Below are 21081 nucleotides of genomic sequence, written 5' to 3' on the forward strand. Positions count from 1 at the left end.
AACTAATCCGACGTGGCATTTAAAACGATTTTTGTATTAAATAATTGGTATGCACGTGTGTTTATTCAGTTTTGGGTAAGGGCATACTAGGAAATTTGAAAAAATTCAAGGCCAACAGGTTTTAATTGACGAATGCACATGAGATTGGGGGAAGAAATTGAGGGTTTTTAATATTAGGGTTCGCGTGAGAGGCCAAAAATGGGATCCTAAGTTGGATCCAAAAATCAGGTGTATCTTTGTTCGATTGGAAGTGGGAGGGTGCGCGTTCTTTGTTGGATTCGAAGTGGGAGGGTGCGCGTTCTTTGTTCGATTCGAAGTTGGAGGGTGCGCGTTCTTTGTTCGATTCGAAGTGGGAGGGTGCGCGTTCTTTGTTCGATTCGAAGTACGAGGTCGAAGTTGTAGTTTTGCGACGCAGCTGGGTGTAGTACTAGTTGTTCGAAGAGAATGTCGAAGGAGCACTCTTGGTGTTCATCGAGTTGCAGTGCCAGGCGGAAGGAAAATGGTACGCCTTCACCGATCTGCTACTGTGGTCAAAGTTGTGTGGTGAGAACTGCCAAAACTACGAAGAATCGGGGCAAGCAATTTTGGGGATGCTCCAAGTATAAGGTATGTTAGATTCAACTCAACCTAATCAAGTTCTGGTACTGTTTGTGAGAAGAAGGTGGTACTCCCTAATGAAGTTGAATGCTGTCTTTACAGAATGGTGGTGAAGAAAGTGGTTGCAACTTCTTCGAATGGTGCAATGATATTGGTGGTGACGAAAGGGGAAGTTTGTTCAACAGTGAAGGAAAGAAAGAAACACTAGTGAAGAGTGAAGACATGGATAGTACTAGGAAAATGATACTGAATTTACAAAAATCAGTTTTCATTGTTGAAAAGTTGATGAAGGTGGTGATGTTGTTGGTGTCTGTTTTATGTGTAATACAGATAGTTTTAGTTTCAATGTTGATGACGAAAGGATGATTCCTTGTAACTTTGTTGTAGGTTTTGTCTGTTGTAATGAAATGAATGAAATGAATGAAATGGAAGAGTTGTTATAAATTCAGTCCATATACTGTGTACAAAATTACTGCTAAATTAAACAATTGTTATAATGGTAAATCATATTTATAGAATAAGCAGTTTGATTGATGAAATGCTAAATTACAGCATTGTTATCCTGATCAGACCACAATTTGATTGTTACATTGCTGAGATAGTATTGACGAGCGTCCAATGCGGGTCCTATCTTGACGAGCGTCCACTGCGGGTCCTATCTTGACGAGCGTCCAATGCGGGTCCTCGCTGGACGAGCGTCAACTGCGCGTCTTCGCTGGACGAGCGTCCACTGCGCGTCTTGGCCGGACGCGCGTCCACTGAGCGTTTTTTCTACCGTGTGTATCGCTCGTCAAACTACTTCCCTGTTCCCTAGCGTTCGGTTTAGTCGTCCTCCCTCGTGTACCGCTCGTCCACCTACGTCCGTGGTCAAGACCTTTCGGTGTGGTCGTCCTCCCTTGTCTAGCGGTCGTCCAACTACGTGCGTGCTGAAGACCGTTCGGTGTGGTCGTCCTCCCTTGTCTAGCGCTCGTCCAACTACGTCCGTGCTGAAGAGCGTTCGGTGTGGTCGTCCTCCCGTGTGTAGCGCTCGTCCAACTACGTCCGTGTTGAAGACCGTTCGGTCTGGTCGTCCACCCTCGTGCATCGCTCTTCCAACAACCTCCGTGCTGCAGAGCGTTCGGTCTGGTCGTCCCCTATCGTTGTATATAAGACGTCCGTCCAAGAAGGAAATCGTAATATAACCAAAACATTGACAAAGTAGTTCCTGCTCATTGTAATACATCCAAAACAGTGTAATACATCCAAAACCATACATAGTTGGCATCATTGTAATACATCCAAAACCATACACACATCTATAGTTCAGCAAAATTACAAAGCAGTAAAACAATCAACCTTGTTCCTTAGACTATTACATAACCAAAGTTCCTTAAACTTGGCATCGTTGTCATTTATACAGACATCTATAGTTCAGCTTGCTCATCATTCATACACACTTCAGATAATTGCGATGATGGCATGATTGGTTCTTGGGTTGCTTTCGGGCAACGACTCCTGTTGTGCCCAACCTCCCTACATATCCCGCATCTCTTCCGCAAACCACCCTTGCTCACTCGTGAATCATCCTTTCTGATCTCCCACTGCTCCAGTCTTCTTTTCCTTTTAGGTCTTCCAGGCATAACCTTTTTCCTAGGAGGCATGACATCCGGATGTGGTGTTAGGTCCCACATGTTGTTGCCGTTGATGGGATATACGATTGATGCATAGGTTTCTTCATATGTGGACTTTAGAAAGCAAGCCGGAATGAACTGCTGGCCATCAATATTAAGAAACTTCATTGCGGCAAGGGAGTGACAACATGGAATTCCTGTGATGCTCCATCTCCTGCACGAGCATGAGAACTCGTCTATGTTTACAACAAATTTTTCTCCACTTTGGGAGACGTGTCTTACTTCAAACAGTTTGTGTGCTGACCAGCTATAAAGAAATAAAAAATTTAAACAACACATTTAAGTGTATGACATAAAGTTTACCAAGGAATGAATAAACATTTATGAAGTTATGAAGAAAGTTACCTAGGTATCCAATTCTTGGTTGCTTGGGATTCCTTTGTAAATCTGGCCTGGATCTTTGGACAAATTGGTCCTGAAAATGATTGTATCTTATCCCTGTTTTTTGCCCATCTTTGCATTATGTATACCCTAATTTCTTCCAGCATTGTTATGATTGGTTTAGTCCTGGTGTGAACCAAGACACTGTTGAAAGCCTCACTGATATTGTTGACCAATGTGTCACATTTTGGTGTTGGACTGAATCTGGACCTTGACCAATATCTACAACAGATGATATATACACATGTTAAAACTGCAACTAATATGGACAAACATAAAATAATATACAAAGGGCAAAAATAATTAATACAAATTGTCAACCTTGGAGGGATGGCAATCAAATGCTTGAATGCGTCTTCATTTATATCTTTAATGTTTCTCATCTCCCTTTCCCAGTTTTGTGGATGAGTGGCAGTAGCTGCCCTCCACATCAACTGTTTCAGATTTTTACCAGGAAACTTTTTCCTAAAGTTTGAATATAAGTGTCTGACACAAAATCTCTGGTCAACACCTGGGAGTAACTGTTGTATGGCTGGTAGTAGACCCTGTGGTGTTAACGTAAATGATTTATCACCATATCAAATTAATGAACCAATATACGAAAGAAGCAATTTAAATATGATTATTACCTTTTGTTGGTCCGAGACAAAAGTAATTGAAGAACACACTTCTCCACCACCAAGATCATCAATTAAAAGTTCCAAAAACCACATCCATGAATCTTTGTTTTCGACTTCTACCACCGCATATGCAATGGGCAACATTTGATCATTTCCATCCCTCCCAACAGCCGTCAACAGCTCACCACCATACTTCCCTTTCAAAAAGGCTCCATCCAATCCAATTATTGGCCTACAGCAGACAAAACTGTCTTTGCATGCCTTCAGACAACAGTAAAATCTCTTGAAAATTAACACACCCTCATTATTCTCAACATGGACCTTAACTGTAGATCCTGGATTTCTTTCCAACAACTCATGCGCATAATCATATATCCTCTTATATTGTTCATTAAAGGACCCATCAATTTCATTAGAAGCAATAGCTTTGGCTCTATAAGCCATAGACCTTGATATACCTATGTTCCACTTCCTTTGAACTTTTTCACGAATATCAACACCCTTCATCTTAGGATTTTCCTGAACTGTTTTCACCAACTTTTTGCTCAACCACTTGGCGTCAACTAACTTCAGGTTGAACTCCCTGCTGCATGTATGAATGTCTTTTTTAGTTCTCAGCTGCCATGATTTTACAGCCTCCATATAACCAAAGTATATGGTCCATGGGCATTCTCCTTTTGCACCAAAGCACTTCATCCTCAATATGCATGGCACCTCTGTCATCAATCAATTGTTCCAACCTATTTTCCAACACTAAACCCCCTCCTAAACAGTACCATAAATCTTTAAAATTCTCATATCCTAAACTTTTCACTACACTGACAATCACAAAAAAACTCCACGTGTCAGGGTCAAAGGACAAAGTTGTTGTCTCCCCTTCATACTTTAGGGTACTATCATTAATGAACTTTCCTCCATGGTGGAACACACACACAATAACGTCCTCCATTACGCACAACACACAATAAATATATCTACAGACCTATTATGAAAACATATCACGACAAAAAAAATATATATTAAAACAGGCACAGAGATCAAATAACTTTAAACATACGCACTCAGACAAAGTCAAATAACTTTAAACATACATGGGGGACCACCAAAATGCAATCAAAACCAGAGACCAAACCATACAGCAATGGGGGACCACCACAAGTGATTGTAGTTTCGATTGAATCAAAACGAATACAATAAAGCAGAAACACTTACCTCCACTGACCACGTGCTTCAGCTTCTTGCTTCCAACAACAAAAGGACCCACAGACACCGCCCACTGCATGCACTCTGCCGCTTCAGTCTCGAACTTACGATCGCGATTTTTGGCCTCTCACGCGAACCCTAATAATAAAAAGGTTTAATTCTTTCCCCAATCTCAGTTGCCCAATCTCAGTTGCCCTTATAATTTTTTCAAATTTCCTACTTTACCCTTACCCAAAACTGAATAAACACACGTGCATACCAATTATTTTATACAATAACCGTTTTAAATGCCACGTCTGCACTCAACCATGCCACCTAACCAATACCGTAACGGGCGTTTGTCCAAATTAACGGCAGGCCTGTAATTGATTCAATTTTACAAAAACAAGGACTCAATTGATACGCCGAAAATGACGAGGACCTATTTGAAATTCATGACCAAAATAGGGACCTACGGAGACATTAAACCTTCATACAATTAACACATACATTTAACATTCCCATTCACACATTCAACATATAACTTAACAATGAACAACATAGAAATATATATATATATATATATATATATATATATATATATAAGACAGACCGTCCGGACTGTATGAACCATGTAGTTACAAGCGTCCTTGCACCCGAGTGGTGTAGTAACTGATCTAATCTCACAGCTGCCACTCGAGGTTAGTCCGTTCTTACGTCGCCCATGTTAACTTATGGACTAAGGACCTCCTGCCGTTCCCACACATGACTACCCTCCTCTACATGAAGATGAGCATCACGGAACATCAGGATGGACAGCGAGTCTTAACTTATCCATGTTCATACTTTACCAAATTTAACATTTAACATATCTGAGACGTTCCTCCTTGGAACGCTCGTTCAAATTCCACAATCGTATAACCAGTTAATACAGTGTTCGAACATCTTAACATTTCATGTTTATAACATTTTCATTCTATGTTCCACTCTCTGATAAAGACGAACGTTCAAATTTCTGAAGGAAGAGGACGAACGTTAAGAGCCAGATTTAAAAGAACCTATTAAAATGAGACAGACTCCAGAATAATAAAACCAACTCCAGAATATTTTAAGTACCAAGAGGTCAGACTAACTCAACTTGGATGAAGAGACGTCAAGGAGAATACTTAACTACATAGGGAACCTTTTATTCGAAAAGAACTGGCTGCCAGTCAATGACCGAACGCACCAATACTCATTTTACTAAATGTTTGAACGAACGCTATTTACGTTCGGTAAGGAATTAAAGATAAGGACGAGCGTTCAATCTAAGACCGAACACTTCATTAAAGCGAACGCTAGGTAAATGACCGAGCACCAATCAGGACGAACGCTTGGTATAAAACCGAGCGCTATTTAGGACGAACGCTTCGGTATAAGACCGAGCGCTATTTGGGACGAACGCTTCGGTATAAGACCGAGCGCTATTTAGAACGAACGTTCGGTATAAGACCGAACGCTATTTAGAACGAACGTTCGGTATAAGACCGAACGTTACGTATCTTTAAAGTTTAAAGTATTATATATCGCTGAGCTGAACCGAACGCTCAGATATTCAAATGGGGACGCTCGTTCTCGAGCAGAGTTCTTTCCAAATGAAAGAATTCCATTCTAAGTTATTTTAAGAAAAACCGAACGGTCTAAGACCGTACAGTGACGAGCGTCATTTATCAAAGGGCATGATTTAAGTGCAGATTTCTCAACCTTAACAAATTTTCCAGATTTCAACATTTTAACTTATACTTTATACTTCAGATGATTCTCAAATTTATGAACTTTATAACTTTCACTTCCAAATTTATTCACGTTCAACAATCAACATATTAATAACTCATACATTATAATATTCATCCATCATTCATACGTATCAAACCAACATGCAGTTCAACAACCCAGAAATCATATCCGATATCAGTGAACAATCATAACAGCTCAACCATCATACTTTTCACACATGCAATTCAGATCATACCACATGCAGGTATAAATTAAACATATAAGCTTCCCTTACCTGGATAGCAGTGTACGCCCTAATGCAAAAGTTGGGTTCGTCTCTTACGGTGTTCTACCCTCAGTTTCACTAACACTCTCACTTGATCTAAACATCAAAATCAGAGATGGCTCAGATATAGTCCATGCATGAACCGAGAATATGGTCTCGCATGAAACCCTAATGGACAACTACTAGAGAAGGGAACTTACCAGCTTGGATTCCAATTCTGTTCGGTCCAAAAGGAAGATAACAGCTGGACGAACGTTCCTACGGTGCTGAATGTTAAACGGAGAAGAGATGAATGAGTAACAGTAGAGAGAAGTTTTAAGGTTTCTAGAGAGAGGTTGGAGAAGATGAAGAGTTAAGTTCAGAGGTAGAAGATGAGTGGTGCAGGTGAGAGGAAGTGTTTTCGAAAATCTAGTTTTTATTTAACTCACGTTCGTTTGAACGAACGTCTCCCGAGCTGACACCTGCACACCAAACTCTGAATTGGAAGCTTCCAACGTGACAAGTGGCGTGTGTGCATGCACAGTTTGGTGCGTTTTAAAACCCTGCGCGTGTGACGTGGTGCATTTTTCAGTGCACAGCAGAGATGAATCAGAGTTGGGAGTGGTTTTAAATGGGATAAGTATGGATGTGGTGTGTATTAATTTGATGTGACAGGGAATTATGACTACTAATTATTTAGGGTTTCACAGTTACAATGTAGACAAAATGGTGATGCTTTCGGTGGTGGGTTTGTCCGAGTGGTTCTTGATGATTTCCAGTGAATGCAAGTGAGTATTGTGAGGGGTGGAGAATTGAATTTTCAAGTTTTGATGTTGGGGAGATGAAGTGGAAGTTGGGTGGAAGGATGGTGATTGAAGATTGTGTGGTGGCCGTGAGGTCTGGATAAAATGATGATGGGTGTTGGCCCTGTTGACAGAGAATGGAGGAGGATTGAGTGTTGTGTGATGCGGAGATGATTCTGTGGAGTGAATGGGATAGGAGTATGTGTGGTGAATCCTGGTTTGGTGTTTGGCCGTGGAGTTGGGAGTGAAAAGGAAATGGTTTGCTGTGGTTACGGCTGAGAGGAGCCAGTGCCCCCCAAGGCTGTGGTGATGAGGTGTTGTGATGGCTGTGAGGATGAAGAATGAGATGAAGATGGAGATGGTAACGGGTGAGGGGCTCAGAGGGAGCCAATGCCCCTCGGCCCTCTTCCCCCTCCCTTTCCTCGTGTGAATTATGTAGGCTTCAGCACAGTAAGAGATGAGAGTGTCGGTAGCTATGATTGGAGGATGAGGAGTGTCGGTAGCTGCGATTGGAGGATGCAGAAATTATTGGGTTGGTGGAATAGTTGGAAGCATAATTGGATGGTTGGTGAAGTGGGAGAAGGTAGAAGTGGACCGTTGGCAGATTGTGGGAATCATTACTGGGGCCGGAGGGGAGACACGAGAGAGTGATCAGGACGATCGGTCAGGACGAGCGTTCAGGACGAACGATATACGGCGGAGTGACCTGGACGAGCGGTAGAAGAGGAAAATGGGGTAAGGACGAACGATAGAATGACGAACGACCATGTAAAAAAATTATTACTGTTTGGGCGAATGCTAAAACAGGACCGAACGTTCACGAACGTTCAACAATAAACACTTTAAAACCGAACGTTCTACAACATCAAGACCGAACGTTCAACCACATTAAGACCGAACGTCCAATAGCAAGTAAACATGACCGAACGTTCACTAACAAATAGACCGAACGTTCAACCACAGACCGAATAGCTGAACAATTTAGGATGAGCGACCGAACGTCTTTGGGGTCGAATGGTTCGAGGCCGAGCGGCCGAACGCAATTGAGGTCGAACGTCCGTGAGGCTGAAAGTGTGGACACGTGAGACCAGTAAAGGACGAGCGTCTTGATATTGTCAACAACGAACGGTTACGCATGGTGGAGGACGAATGGTCGCTCAGAGTAGCGGACGAACGGTTGTGCAGAGTAGAAGACGAACGGTCGCTCAGAGAAGAGGACGAACGGCTCAGTCGCACAGCAAAAGGCCGAACGCTCTGTTCTTTTTTTTTATTTTATTATTTTGTTTTATTTTATTATTCATTATTTTTAATTTTTTTTATTTTTTATTTTACACTCATGATGAAAATAAAATACAGCAAACCTATTAGTCCATCCGGACGAAATTGGGTGTTGACAACAAGTATGTCATCTATAAACACCACCACGAACTTGTCCAAGAAGGGTCTGAAAATTCGATTCATATAGTCCATGAATATGGCTGGAGCATTAGTCACACCAAAAGGCATAACCACATACTCATAGTGGCCATACCTGGATCTGAATGCTGTCTTCTGCACATCATCGTCTTTCACCAAAATTTGATGGTAACCCGACCTCAAATCAATCTTGGAGAATACCGTAGCCCCGTGTAATTGATCCATCAGATCATCAATCCTTGGCAAGGGATACTTGTTCTTGATCATCAACTTATTCAGCTGTCGATAGTCAACGCACAACCTCGAGCTACCATCCTTCTTCTTTACTAGTAATACTGGCGCACCCCACGGCGAAGCACTCGGCTGGATAAACTTTTTCTCTAATAACTCTTCAATCTGCTTCTTCAACTCAACCAGCTCAGCTGGAGCCATCCGATAAGGGGCTATGGATACTGGTCCTGCTCCTGAGACCAGATCAATAGAGAACTCTACTTCTCGCGGAGGAGGTAAACCAGGAACTTCTTCAGGGAAAACATCCATGAAATCATTCACAACCAGAAGGTCTACACTCTGGTTCACAAGCGCTGAAGAATTTAAACTAGGAGTCCCGTCCTTATGGAACATGATTAGGAAACAGCTGGCACCCTCGAAGATGTCCTTCCTCAATACACCGAGCGATAATGACATGTCTTCATCTTCTTCGGGAAATATTAGCTTCTTACCACCGCAATCTAAAAGAATACGATTGGCTGCTAACCAATCCATTCCCAAAATTACCTCTAACTCCTGCAGAGGTAAGCAAATAAGGTTCACTCTGAACCTGCGACCCTCTACCTCAATAGGACACCTGGAGCACACATTAGATGTCCTGACTAACCCAGCTGCTGGTGTAGACACCACCAGATCACACGGAAGCTCTCTGACAACTAAACCAAGCCTCTCCACACAAGCTTTAGACACAAAAGAATGTGTCGCCCCCGAATCAAACAACGTCACACACGAAGCTCCAAATAACAAACAACTGCTGACAATTAAATTACCTGCGCTGGCTACCTCAGTTCCGGTCAACGCATAGACTCTCCCTGCTGCTTGAGGTCTGTGCCCACCCCTCTGAATAGATCTGCCAGCCTGGCTTGGCTGTGGTCCTACCCTCCTAGTAGTAGGACAGTCTCTGGCATAGTGTCCTTCTTGCCGGCAGATATTACACCTCCTATACCCTTCTAACTGAGGGCAGGAATTCTGGAAGTGTGGTCCACCACACCTGAAGCATCTAACGGAACTGGCAAAACTGGATTGCCCCGATGACCGAGAGGAAGAACCCCTGGATCCGGAGGAAGAAGGTCTAGAGAAAGGGGTCCTTCTAGAAATGGAGCCTCCCCGGGATATCGCAGGTCCACCAACCTTAAGTGGTTGGCTCTGTTGTTTCTGAGGCCCTTCTGGTTCTCCCTTAGTCTTTTCCATATCATGGGCCATCTCTACCAAAGCAGAGAATTCTCTAATGCGCAATCCCTTCACTAGTAACTTTATATCCTTTCTCAAGCCATTCTCAAACTTGCGACACTGCCATTCTTCATTTATTGACATGGTGTAGAAGCGAAGCAGGTGTTTAAAACTATCTGCATACTCCGATACTGATTTGTTGCCCTGAGCCAACTCAAGAAACTCTATCTCCTTAGCAAACCTGACACTGTCTGGGAAGTATTCAGTGTAGAATTTAGTTCTGAACAACTCCCAAGTGATAGCAGTCCCGTTCCTCTCCAAGATCGTCTTCACACTGTTCCACCAATGTCCAGCTTCACCTGTCAGCAAGTATTGGGTGTAGGCTAGCTTCTTCTCATCAGGACATCCCTTGGCTTCGAATATCCTCTCCATGTCCCCGAACCAGTGATCAACTTCATCAGGGTTGCACTTGCCAGTAAATCTTGCTGGGCGATGTTGCAGAAAGCTCTCCAAGCTCCACTCTTGCGCAGGAATAACAACAGAAGAAACACTTGGAGGAGTCCTAGCATTAGTCATCATTTCCATGAACTCCCTCTGAGTGTTCTCGGAAGACACTCTTGCGTTCTCTGCCGATATCCTTGCGGCTTCAAGATTTTGTAATGCAAAGGTATTCTGTTGAACCAACGCAGCATTCTGCTGTTGCAACGTTTGGAGTACCGCATTCAGCATCTGATTAGAGTCAAGTTGATCGACTCGCGGAGGAGAACGATGAGGAGATGTAGGTGCCATCTTCTGTCCACACAGAGAGAAAGACCATTAGCTTGACTCAAACTAATACAACTTCCTATACGAGGTTAGAGTACGCAATCACAAACGAAGCACACTCACAACCTACAGGTTTCTAAGGAAGGAACTGCTCTGATACCATTAATCTAACGTCCCAAAAATATACATCATGCATATATAATAAAGACGTCATCATACATAATATAAGAAAGCAGTCAAGAGTAATTTAAGGATTACAGTCATCCTTAGAATAGTGTGGAATTGACAACAAGAGTATTTAGAATTTCTCCATGAAAATCACAGAGAATTTAAAACTTAAAATACACACGAGTTATTCCAAACATTAAGAATTATGAAATAAGACTAGCTAATCTAGGCTGCAGCACTGTCGTCTTCATCAAGAGCTGCTTCCAAAGTATTCTCCTCGCCATCTGCTCCCATCCAAGTGGATGATTGTAAGACCCGTAAATTTTGGGAATGGTGGGGACATGGTGGGCACCACTTTTTCATTTATTGGGCTGCATTATTGAAGGGGCAGGGAGGAAGCTGAGAAAAGTGGGTGTCTTCATTTTGGCATGGGAGAGGGAGCGAGAAAGCAGCCAGAGGAAGGAAGCCTTCCTTCCTCCATTTCCAGCCGTCCAAAGAACACCATGGGAAGCTGTACCAACTTCGGAAGGGCTGAGAGGAGGAGCTGGGATGGGCATCTGGTGAGAATGGAGTCCTTGCAGTAAGATCTGGGAGAGGAAGTGAAGAATTGTGGAGGATGCAAAGAGATCTTGATCTGCACGTCTGGAGGAAGATGGATCACAAATTTTACAAAGAAAGTCTTCAAGAGGTAAGGGGAGCTAGATCTTTTGTTTGATTGATTTTATATGCTTTGTATGATGCAAATATGGGAAGAAGGGGATGAAAATTTGAGGTTGTTCTTGGTTTCTGGGTTTTCTGGAAAACTTGCAGAAATTCTGAAGAAACGCCGTTCGTCCAATTTGATTTCAAATTGGACGTTCGTCCAAAATAGCTAACGTTGCTGAACGTTCGTCCAAGTAAAATTGGACGTTCGTCCAAATTGTTCGGTGGTCGTGAGCGTTCGTCCTAAACTTAGTATTTTAGTGGGACGTTCTTGAACGTTCGGCCTTGGTCTCAAGACGAACGTCCATAGGTTGTAAGTATAGCGTTCGGCCTTGATTATTTTCGCATTCGGTCTTTATTGAGTAAAGTGATTTTAGAACGTTCGTACAATGGGCTTTGAGCGTTCGTTGTTAAATTGTTATGCATAGGTTTCAATCTTGAGCGTTCGTTGGTAAATTGGTAACTGTAGCGTTCGGCTTAATTCGGTATAATCAGGCTTGAATCTTAAAACGTCCGCTGTGTTGAAATAGTGATCATAGGCGTTCGTCCTTCAAATGATGTCCGTCCTGATGTTGAACGATAGGTATTGGTTTAAGTCAGATTTTGAACGTTCGGCCTGATATTTGGAGATAACGTTCGTCCAGTTTATTTGGTGACGTTCGGTCAAATGGTGTTCGGCCATTTACTTGTAAATGGCGTTCGTTCGTTTTGGTGAATAAGTAATTTTAGACGTTCGTTCTTATCTTGGTAGTTCAGGAAGCGAGCGTTCGATCTGGATAATAATTATTTTAAGTTAGTGATCGTTCATAACGAACGTTCGGTTTTGATGACGTTATGTTCAGATAGAGTTCTCCATAAGCAGCGTTCGTCCAAGATAGTTTTGTGAGCGTTCGTCCAAGATAGTTTTGTGAGCGTTCGTCCTTGGTTTTGTTAGCGTTCGTCCTTGGTTTTGTGAGCGTTCGTCCTTGGTTTGTGAGCGTTCGGCCTGTTGATCTCATAGCGTTCGGCCAAATAGTGTTGAATCCAATATGACGTTCGTTTTTAGCGTCCGGCCTAATTGTGTTCAGGCGTTCGGTGTTAGCGTTCGGTCAGTTTTTGTTAGCGTTCGTCCAATTGGCATAGTTGCGTTCGGCTTATAACGCTCGGTGGAATAGTGTTCGTCCATCCAATGGTCTGCAAATGGTAACGGGTTCTAAGTTCCTTTGCTCTTGGATTGAATTATGTGTACCAATGTTTGGAATATATGCTGTAACGTGAAATATGTGAAAATATGTGAATGTATGAGATATGTTGGATTTGTTGTGATAATATGGTAGTATATGGTTATTCATGGCTTGGGTTAAGGTTCAAAGTAACAGTATGATTCATGGACGTAATTCCATGATCCTCAAGGAGAGGATACATGGTGGTGTTTTGGGGTTGTATAGAATGATTACATGGTAGCTCAGTTTTGGGGGTCATCCTGAATCTCCAATGGTCTTTCTTCTCATGTAGAGAGGATTGAACATGTGGTGAGGAGTAGCAGGAGGTCCTAGTCTTGGATGCTTCCATATGATCCAAGGTGAGTGATAACGGATTAACCTCGTGATTGTGGCCGGGCGGGAGTGCCCAAAGTTCCATCAGGCGGTAGTGCCTAAAGTTCCACCAGGCGGTAGTGCCTAAAGTTTCACAAGGCGGTAGTGCCAGGGCGGGAGTGCCCAAGTTTCATAAAGCCACCACGAGTGCAAGACCCGCCATAGCTCGGTAATCATTCTAGTCCGGACGAGTCGGTCTATAAAGGAACAAGTCGGGGTATAAAGTAACAAGTCTTGTGATGTCAGTTTACCATGTTTGGGTGAATGTTTACATGTCATGGAAGTATGTGAAATATGGATCAATGAGTATGCTTTAATTGTTCTTTTATATGAATCTATGAATGATTGCATGAATTAACTGTGCTGTATGTATAACATGCTTTTTATATCTAGCTCACCCTTGCATTGTTTGTGTTGTGTGCCAATTTGGATATCTTTCTTTGGCGATGATCATCCACTTGGATGGGAGCAGATGCTGTCGAGGAGAGTCCTTTGGATCAAGAGCTAGAGGTTGCTGATGTTGCAGAGTAGTCTTCCTAGAAATTTCCTGATTGAACACTTGTAGTGATCAATCCTTTCAATTGTTCAAGTTTAAATTTTCGCTCATTTTATTTGGATGATTGTAATTTAACAATTAAATTACACGTCATATTCTGACTGTTCTCTATATTTGAATGTTATTATATAATATTGGTTATTATATAATTGGGATGTTACAATGATCATCGCCAAAGAAACATACCCAAACAGCACACAACACAAACAATGCAAGGGTGAGCTAGATATAAAAAGCATGTTATACAATCCAACATGATATGCAAAAGTCACAAATACATGGTAAACTAACATCACAAGACTTGTTACATTAAACCCCGACTTGTTACTTTATAGACCGACTCGTCCGGACCAGAATGATTACCGAGCTATGGCGGGTTATGCACTCGTGGTGGCCTCTACTGCTTTGCAAAGCCATTGCCAATGGGTTCCACCCTACCACCCTCACGAGGTTAGTCCGTTCCATGCCCTGGAGCATACTGGAAGCCTCCAAGACTAGGACCTCCTGCTACTCCTCACCACATGGATCAATCCTCTCTACTTGAGAATGAAAGACCATTGGAGCGTCAGGAAAACCCCCAAGACTGAGCTACCATGAAATCATTCTGTACACCCTAAATCACCACCATGTATCCTCTCCTTGAGGATCATGGAATTACGTCCACCACCATGTATCCTCTCATGAGGATCATGGAATTACGTCCATGAATCATATTGTTACTCCCGAATCACTAGATATCCATTTTATCACAGTAAATCCAACACACCTCATACATTCACATAAATCACTTCACAGTATATATTTTCCAAACCTTGCACGTAATTCAATTCAAGAGAAAATGAATTTAAAATCAAACATTTGCAGAATACTATTTGGACGAGCACTGTTCACCGAGCACAGTGGACGAACGTTACTGAACGAACACTACCTTCCAACCACTAGGCCGAACACTATTTGGACGTACGTTCGTTATCAATCAACAGGCCGAACGCTGTTGGACGAACGTTATCAAATCCTACACTATCAGGCCGAACGCTAAACCATCGAACACCAGTACTAAATTCAATACTTGGACGAACGCGCAACGCTTGGAACCTAAGAATACTACTCAAGGCCGAACGCTCAACATTGCTATCCGAACAGGTTTAAACAAGTGACCTATTAAACCTATTTAGTGACCTATTTAAACACCGAACAGCGGAACCTTGCCTAGACTAGGCTCGTTTGCAGTGCGCGGACCAACTTCCGTTCTCGCCGTCGCCACACAGAGCGTAACAGCCACCGTCAAATCTCGCCGTCAGTCAGGTACTTTTCCTTTTCTCTCTCTCTGGTCATCAAAGTTCAAACCCTTTCAATGTTTGCGTTGTCATGTGTAGTGCCTTGCAGTGTCACCACTCACCACCCAATCCCTATTTTCTGTTAAACTCGTAAAAGTTGCTATGCTTTTCTAATTTAATCAATTCAACATTTACAACCAAGAAAAATGGAGTTTACGACAGCTTTGTATAAGCTTCAAACATTGAACATCTTGATAACCAATTACTCCTATACTATATCGTTCTCTCAATCAAACTTATAACCCTTCCTTGCCCTTTGTATCGATCTCACAAAAGCTCTTCTTAAAAATCCTGCACCTTGAACTTGCATACCACTCAACCATAAAATTGATCTATAGCATAACCGAGTCACTAAAATCATTGCTCTGTGTTATTAGTTTATTAAGTGGGAAGGGAACACTGTCCTTCTCATATATAATTGACCCAAATCTTTCTTCTGTAACTATTAAACTAAAAGCCTGCTCATTCTCCTTTAGAAATTTGTTGAAATTCGGGGAGTGCTAGAATAAAATAAAAATAATAACAGTATGCAGATTGAATTTGCTTCGAGAACCACCCCTTTACAATATCTTTCTGTCCGTGGTGTACTTTCCTCTTTTTCTTTGCTTGCAGTAAGATTAAGAGCAAACTTAAATGTTTAAAAGGGTAGGGACACGACCAGATTTATTTTCTTCAAATGCGTTGTTATTTTGTTGTTTGCTGATTTCTAATATTTATTTCTGGTATATTATTTACCTAGTGCCCCACTTATTGGGTAAATGTTTGTTGTTGTCTATATGATATTCATTCAAAGTTCAGATTGCTTGATTTTTTGTAACCTTGTTTTCATCCTAATCTTTACAGAGCAACTGGAGTTTGTTCGGTATGTTTTCAATTGAGCAGTGTTATTAATTCGAACTGCCCTCTCACTCATCTCACTGCATGACCCACAAACTACTTGAGCCAACACAAACTTTTAAATGGCTCAGATTCTGCAAAATCTCACCATTTTGTTTCAATAACTTTAGTAGAAAATATCATTTTTTTTTGGAAGCCAAGAATATAAAGCAAAATAAAACAAAATCCAGCTGCTTATGTCTCATCTTTGTCTCCTTTTTGTCTCTGCCATAGATTGACCTGAGGATGGAATACGTCAGCCCAGAAGGACTTCGACTGGATGGTCGCAGACCCATGGAGGTACAGCTATTATTTTTTTCTTGGGCTTTTTTTTTTCCTCCTTTTTTCTTCACTTAATATTCATTCCAAAAAAGGTTCCTTTAGATCTTTCAAGAATACTCATGAAGCGTATGAAATGCGGAGTATTAATAAATAATAATATCCTACATGAATTCTTACATAGTCATGAATTACTGAAGCTTTATCTTAATTAGTATATATAAGATCTGCAGATAGTTCTGCATATGGGTTATACATAGATGAGCCATGCCATGGGTAATGGAAATGTGTAAGGGCACATTTTGAACTGCAAAAAAACATATAAACAGATTAGAAGCAGTCAATAACCTTAGTTCTGATAAACATTAAAACCTATCACTTAAAAGCTACAAATGTTGTAGTTTGCCAAATGATAAAAGTAAGAAAATGGAGGGTTCTAACCCTAAGGATGTCTAACCAACCTTTTTTAGTGAGATATATGAACTTGGTCCTATGACAAAATGAGCTAATTGAAAGCAGCATTTTAAGGTCTGGCCTATGGAATTCAGTCCTATTTAACAGCTGTGATTTGGACATGATTTTGGGATTCGACTATTTAAAATGAGGAGATGCACTTTAGAGGATAAGGTGAAGTTATTACTATTTATTAAAAATTTAGTATTTAAGAGTGTGATAAAATATATGTACATGTATAAGAAACTATGAAGTTATTAAAATCTCAATGACTATTACTGCAGTTTATCCTCTAAAGTGTTATTCCTTCACTGCAGAGGATCTAAATCTATGATTTTATATTTCTTTCTCTACTGATCTTTTGCCTTTAACTTTTTCTCCTCTCTTTATGGTATATTGTAGATGCGACAAATTCGTGCAGAAATTGGTGCTGTATCCAAAGCAGATGGGTAAATGAATTTTAGCTTTTTAGAAAATTAAGTTGTGATATCATTTGAAGCATTTGACCATAAAGTTTTTTTATTTTGAAAACAGTTCTGCTATGTTTGAGATGGGTAATACAAAAGTTATTGCTGCCGTCTATGGCCCTAGAGAGGTACTGTTTAATTATTTACCTTGCTAATGAAAATTTGTCTATGTAATTTAAGGATTGTTAACTATCCTTTTTCAGTGTTAGTTGGTTTAGACATTTAAAAAACTTTGATGTTGTAGTTGAGCTTTAGATGATTTGCTGTTTTTCTTTAGTAACTTCTCTGCATTTCAGGTGCAAAATAGAAGCCAAATAACCAACCATGCTCTGGTAGTTTTTTTTTTCTAAGTTATGTTGTCTGTATTTATATGAATTGTAACAAAAACTTAATTGTTGCTTATGTGCAATGTATGTCTATAGGTTCGGTGTGAGTACAGCATGGATAATTTTAGCACTGGAGATCGCATGAGGAAATCAAAGGGTGACAGGTTTTGCTCATTTACTTGCTTTTGTTTAACTTCCTATTCTTTTTGACCTTTCACTTATTTTTTATATATTCGTAGTTTTATACTTATCAAAATGGTATTGGAGCATAGACTACTAGGATGATAGTGAATGTTGCATTAGTAGAATCTATCTTAAGAGTGCCTTGTAATTTGTAAATTGGACTTTTTGATCTTTTTACTGAGGTAAGAATTTAATAGCAATGGTGGTAATGCATGTTTAGACTTTTAGAGTATAAATTTTGATTATTAATTAGTAATATATATATTATTAATTAGTAATATATATATATATATATATATATATATATATATATATTGCATTTGTTCATGTGATACAGTATAATTTTTTTTTAATCTTGCATTCATAATTTTCTATGTAACAACTATCTTGCTATCCACTAACGTATTGTAGTGTTTTTGGGGCTGGCTGCTCCATGCCTTTGATATAGCTGACTACAGGCTCAGCAATGGGTTATGTATCATAAAACAATGAAAAGCTTAACCCCATGCACCCTTTTACTGCCTTTTCTCATTTTTAATCTTTTTTGCAAGCTTTGACTTTTTTGAGTAATCTTTGGCCAAAACTCACTGAATAGTTTTGAATGGCTTAACCATCAATGTTTGCAGATATAAATGTTATCCTGTTTTGCTTTTCCTTCATAGTTTTAATATGGTTCTCATTGTATTCTCTTACAGAAGGATAATAGGATCACTTCTTATTTTTTACTACGTGATTTGAAGTTCTCATTCTACAGGAGATCAACTGAAATTTCCCTGGTTATTCGGCAAACCATGGAAGCATCTATATTGACACATCTATTGCCTCGATCTCAGGTTTTATTACACATTAAGAACTTATTTTGTCATGTGCTTTGCTTTCCCCTAGTCCTCCCTAATGTTTTACTTATTAAATTTGCAGATAGATATATATGTCCAAGTTCTCCAAGCAGATGGAGGTAACTAAGACTTGATAATGGGATCTTGTGATTCTCTTCTGTCATTGCCATTTTATTTTCTCTCTTTACTCATTTAATATGTACATTAATTTTGGGTGATGTTGACATGTCTTTTATAGGAACTAGATCTGCTTGTATAAATGCTGCAACTTTGGCCCTTGCCGATGCTGGGATCCCTATGCGTGATCTTGTAACATCCTGCAGTGCCGGATACCTTAACAGCACAAGTCTGCTTGGTATATATCTGTTTTTACTCTAAATTTGAACTGGCTAAATACAAGTGTGGTATGTCTGTTTTGTTTCTGTCTACTTCTGATGCACGGGCTGCCCTAATTATTAAAGGTTTCTGAATGTGTACAGATTTGAACTATGTAGAAGACAGTGCTGGAGGTCCTGATGTAACCCTAGGAATTCTGCCAAAGTTGGATAAAGTAACACTGCTTCAGGTTAATTCATGTCTTGTTATTTTCTCTGTATCTATTGTGTAGTCAACCAGGTAAATTAGTTCAACAGAAAGGAAAACTTTTTATTGCTCTCTCAGTCATTGGTACTCACGTAGTAAAGAGTCTGGTGGTGTTGAAGCTGTAATTCCTCTTCCTTCAAAAACTGTTCTTGTTATTAGAGATTTTGGAGAGAACAGTAGAGTTTTAACCCTTGATTACTCGAGGGAATAGGTGCATGTTCGGAAATCCCCAAAAGAAGCTTATCTAAGCTCGCCTCAGATTTAACAACTTAATAGTTTGCTGTACACATGAATCTTTTTTCAAATATCAGTTGTTTTTTAATCAACAGATACTTCTTACGAAGGTTCCTGATAGAGTGATTTGCTGTTGTACCCTTTGATGGAGTTATGTCATGACAAATCTTCTTTTTAGTCTGAGTTAATGTTTGATCAAGTGTAACTTAATTTTCACTAGTATCATACTTGGTAACTCTTTATTTGGAATTCCAGTTCAGCATCTTTTACTTTTTTAGTTGCAGATCTTTTGTTGATACTTTAAATTTTGACTGAAGAAATATAGTTGATATATTCTTTCCGCCACCTTATTATAGGATGAAATTCATGTATGGTCCACAAAACAGAGAGGGAGGATAACTTCATTTGGTGGGGCTGGCATAGATTTTTTCCAATGACAGTTTATCAGTCAGTTTATTGCTCCCATTCTTAGATTGATATTATGGAGTTAAATTTGTTTCGAACACGTGCCACTATGTAAAGGCTGGTTGAGATTGTGAACCTTCAAAGTTTTAATCAGAAATTTACTACTATCATTATTATGAAAAGCATGCAATGCTTTTCTTTTCTCATCCAGCTTATTTCATTCGTTCACTCCCTGCCATATTCCGTAGTTTAGAATGGAAAAGCTCCTAGTTTAATTTTATTTGCACTAATTTCTGTTGTTACTGTCTATAGATGGATTCTAAACTACCAATTGACATTTTGGAAAATGTTATGCAACTGGCAATCGAAGGATGCAAAGCAATAGCAAACTACATTCGAGAAGTAAGAACCTGCTGACACTTTTGTGATTATACTAAGAGGAGTCCAAACAAGTTTTACATTAATTTCACTACTTAAATCCTGTTTCTTTGTTGGCTGGCAGATTTTGCTGGAGAACACAAAGCAACTGGAGTATCGACGAGGTGTATAGTTTTTATAGCAGAAATGATGCTATGATTATTATTACCTGTGGTCACGGTTTTCCAGATTTGTAGGTCCGTTCTTTCAGCATTTGTGCTTTTTTTTGGTTATGGAGGAGAATTCTCTTGTATTTACGTGGAACAATTTTGTTTTTAGCATACGGTGCTGAATAAAACGGAAAATTGTTGTAGAATTCGTTTCTCATTTCTGTCACCTTATCACTATGAATAAAAGGTAGCAAAATTATGATTTATTTTGGGACCACTTTCTGAATTTCCACCAATCCCCCAAAATAAGACGTGTAGAATGGAACTAATGATCTGACACTTCAACGAATGAAGAATTAATGATTGAAGTTAGAATCAAAATAATCAGTGGGTTGGTGGAGTGTGTGTACATGGTGATTGCATCCTCAGAAAAAGCAATGACATCAGTATTGACAATTTAATTGCTAACTAATTTCAATGGTTAGTTTCCTAAATTTCCTTTTTGGGTACGATACAGTTTGATAAAGACAGCTTTGGTGTTAAATGTTTGTATTGCAGTTAAAGTCTTGATATAGCGAGTTAAACTGATTAATTATGTAAATATAAAAAGTAAATAATTTATAGTAATTTCTAAATCCTGGTAAATATAAAGTAGTTTAATTAAGTTAACATTTTTTTATTT

General features: G+C 39.9%; 3 protein-coding genes across 3 annotated transcripts; 1 reads left to right on the top strand and 2 right to left on the bottom strand.

Annotated features, from left to right (window-relative positions):
- Positions 1 to 2000: 2000 nt before the first annotated feature.
- LOC148199026 (uncharacterized) lies at positions 2001 to 3910 on the bottom strand. Its single transcript, XM_088111562.1, has 4 exons — positions 3278 to 3910; positions 2970 to 3193; positions 2613 to 2870; positions 2001 to 2514 (listed from the first exon to the last, which is right to left on the bottom strand). The coding sequence occupies exons 1-4, from the start codon at positions 3908 to 3910 to the stop codon at positions 2001 to 2003; spliced, it is 1629 nt and encodes a 542-aa protein (XP_087967688.1).
- A 4768-nt stretch (positions 3911 to 8678) lies between these two features.
- LOC148199027 (uncharacterized) lies at positions 8679 to 10918 on the bottom strand. The gene is made up of 2 exons (XM_088112020.1): positions 8805 to 10918; positions 8679 to 8751 (listed from the first exon to the last, which is right to left on the bottom strand). Exons 1-2 carry the CDS (start codon positions 10916 to 10918, stop codon positions 8679 to 8681), a joined length of 2187 nt encoding a protein of 728 aa, XP_087968146.1.
- Positions 10919 to 14743: 3825 nt separating this feature from the next.
- On the top strand, positions 14744 to 20598 carry LOC148199028 (exosome complex component RRP41 homolog). Its single transcript, XM_088114399.1, has 12 exons — positions 14744 to 15199; positions 16342 to 16407; positions 17242 to 17288; positions 17374 to 17434; positions 17603 to 17638; positions 17729 to 17796; positions 18570 to 18648; positions 18734 to 18770; positions 18890 to 19006; positions 19131 to 19216; positions 20185 to 20274; positions 20375 to 20598. The coding sequence occupies exons 2-12, from the start codon at positions 16354 to 16356 to the stop codon at positions 20420 to 20422; spliced, it is 723 nt and encodes a 240-aa protein (XP_087970525.1). The 5' UTR covers positions 14744 to 15199; positions 16342 to 16353; the 3' UTR covers positions 20423 to 20598.
- The last annotated feature ends 483 nt before the right edge of the window (positions 20599 to 21081 follow it).

Source organism: Vigna umbellata, chromosome 4 (assembly GCF_029865625.1).
Source record: "Vigna umbellata cultivar VRB3 chromosome 4, Vumbellata_1.0, whole genome shotgun sequence".
Taxonomy (NCBI): domain Eukaryota; kingdom Viridiplantae; phylum Streptophyta; class Magnoliopsida; order Fabales; family Fabaceae; genus Vigna; species Vigna umbellata.

Excerpts from the sequence above, each read along its gene's own strand:
- LOC148199026 (XM_088111562.1), bottom strand. The coding sequence starts at position 3,910 with ATGGAGGCTGTAAAATCATGGCAGCTGAGAACTAAAAAAGACATTCAT. Across the intron at positions 3,194-3,277 it reads TTGTCTCGGACCAACAAAAG|GGTCTACTACCAGCCATACA; the intron begins GTAATAATCATA and ends TTAACACCACAG. Across the intron at positions 2,871-2,969 it reads TTGATTGCCATCCCTCCAAG|ATATTGGTCAAGGTCCAGAT; the intron begins GTTGACAATTTG and ends CATCTGTTGTAG.
- LOC148199027 (XM_088112020.1), bottom strand. The coding sequence starts at position 10,918 with ATGGCACCTACATCTCCTCATCGTTCTCCTCCGCGAGTCGATCAACTT. Across the intron at positions 8,752-8,804 it reads AAGACAGCATTCAGATCCAG|CCATATTCATGGACTATATG; the intron begins GTATGGCCACTA and ends CTAATGCTCCAG.
- LOC148199028 (XM_088114399.1), top strand. The coding sequence starts at position 16,354 with ATGGAATACGTCAGCCCAGAAGGACTTCGACTGGATGGTCGCAGACCC. Across the intron at positions 17,435-17,602 it reads CCGTCTATGGCCCTAGAGAG|GTGCAAAATAGAAGCCAAAT; the intron begins GTACTGTTTAAT and ends TCTGCATTTCAG. Across the intron at positions 20,275-20,374 it reads TAGCAAACTACATTCGAGAA|ATTTTGCTGGAGAACACAAA; the intron begins GTAAGAACCTGC and ends GTTGGCTGGCAG.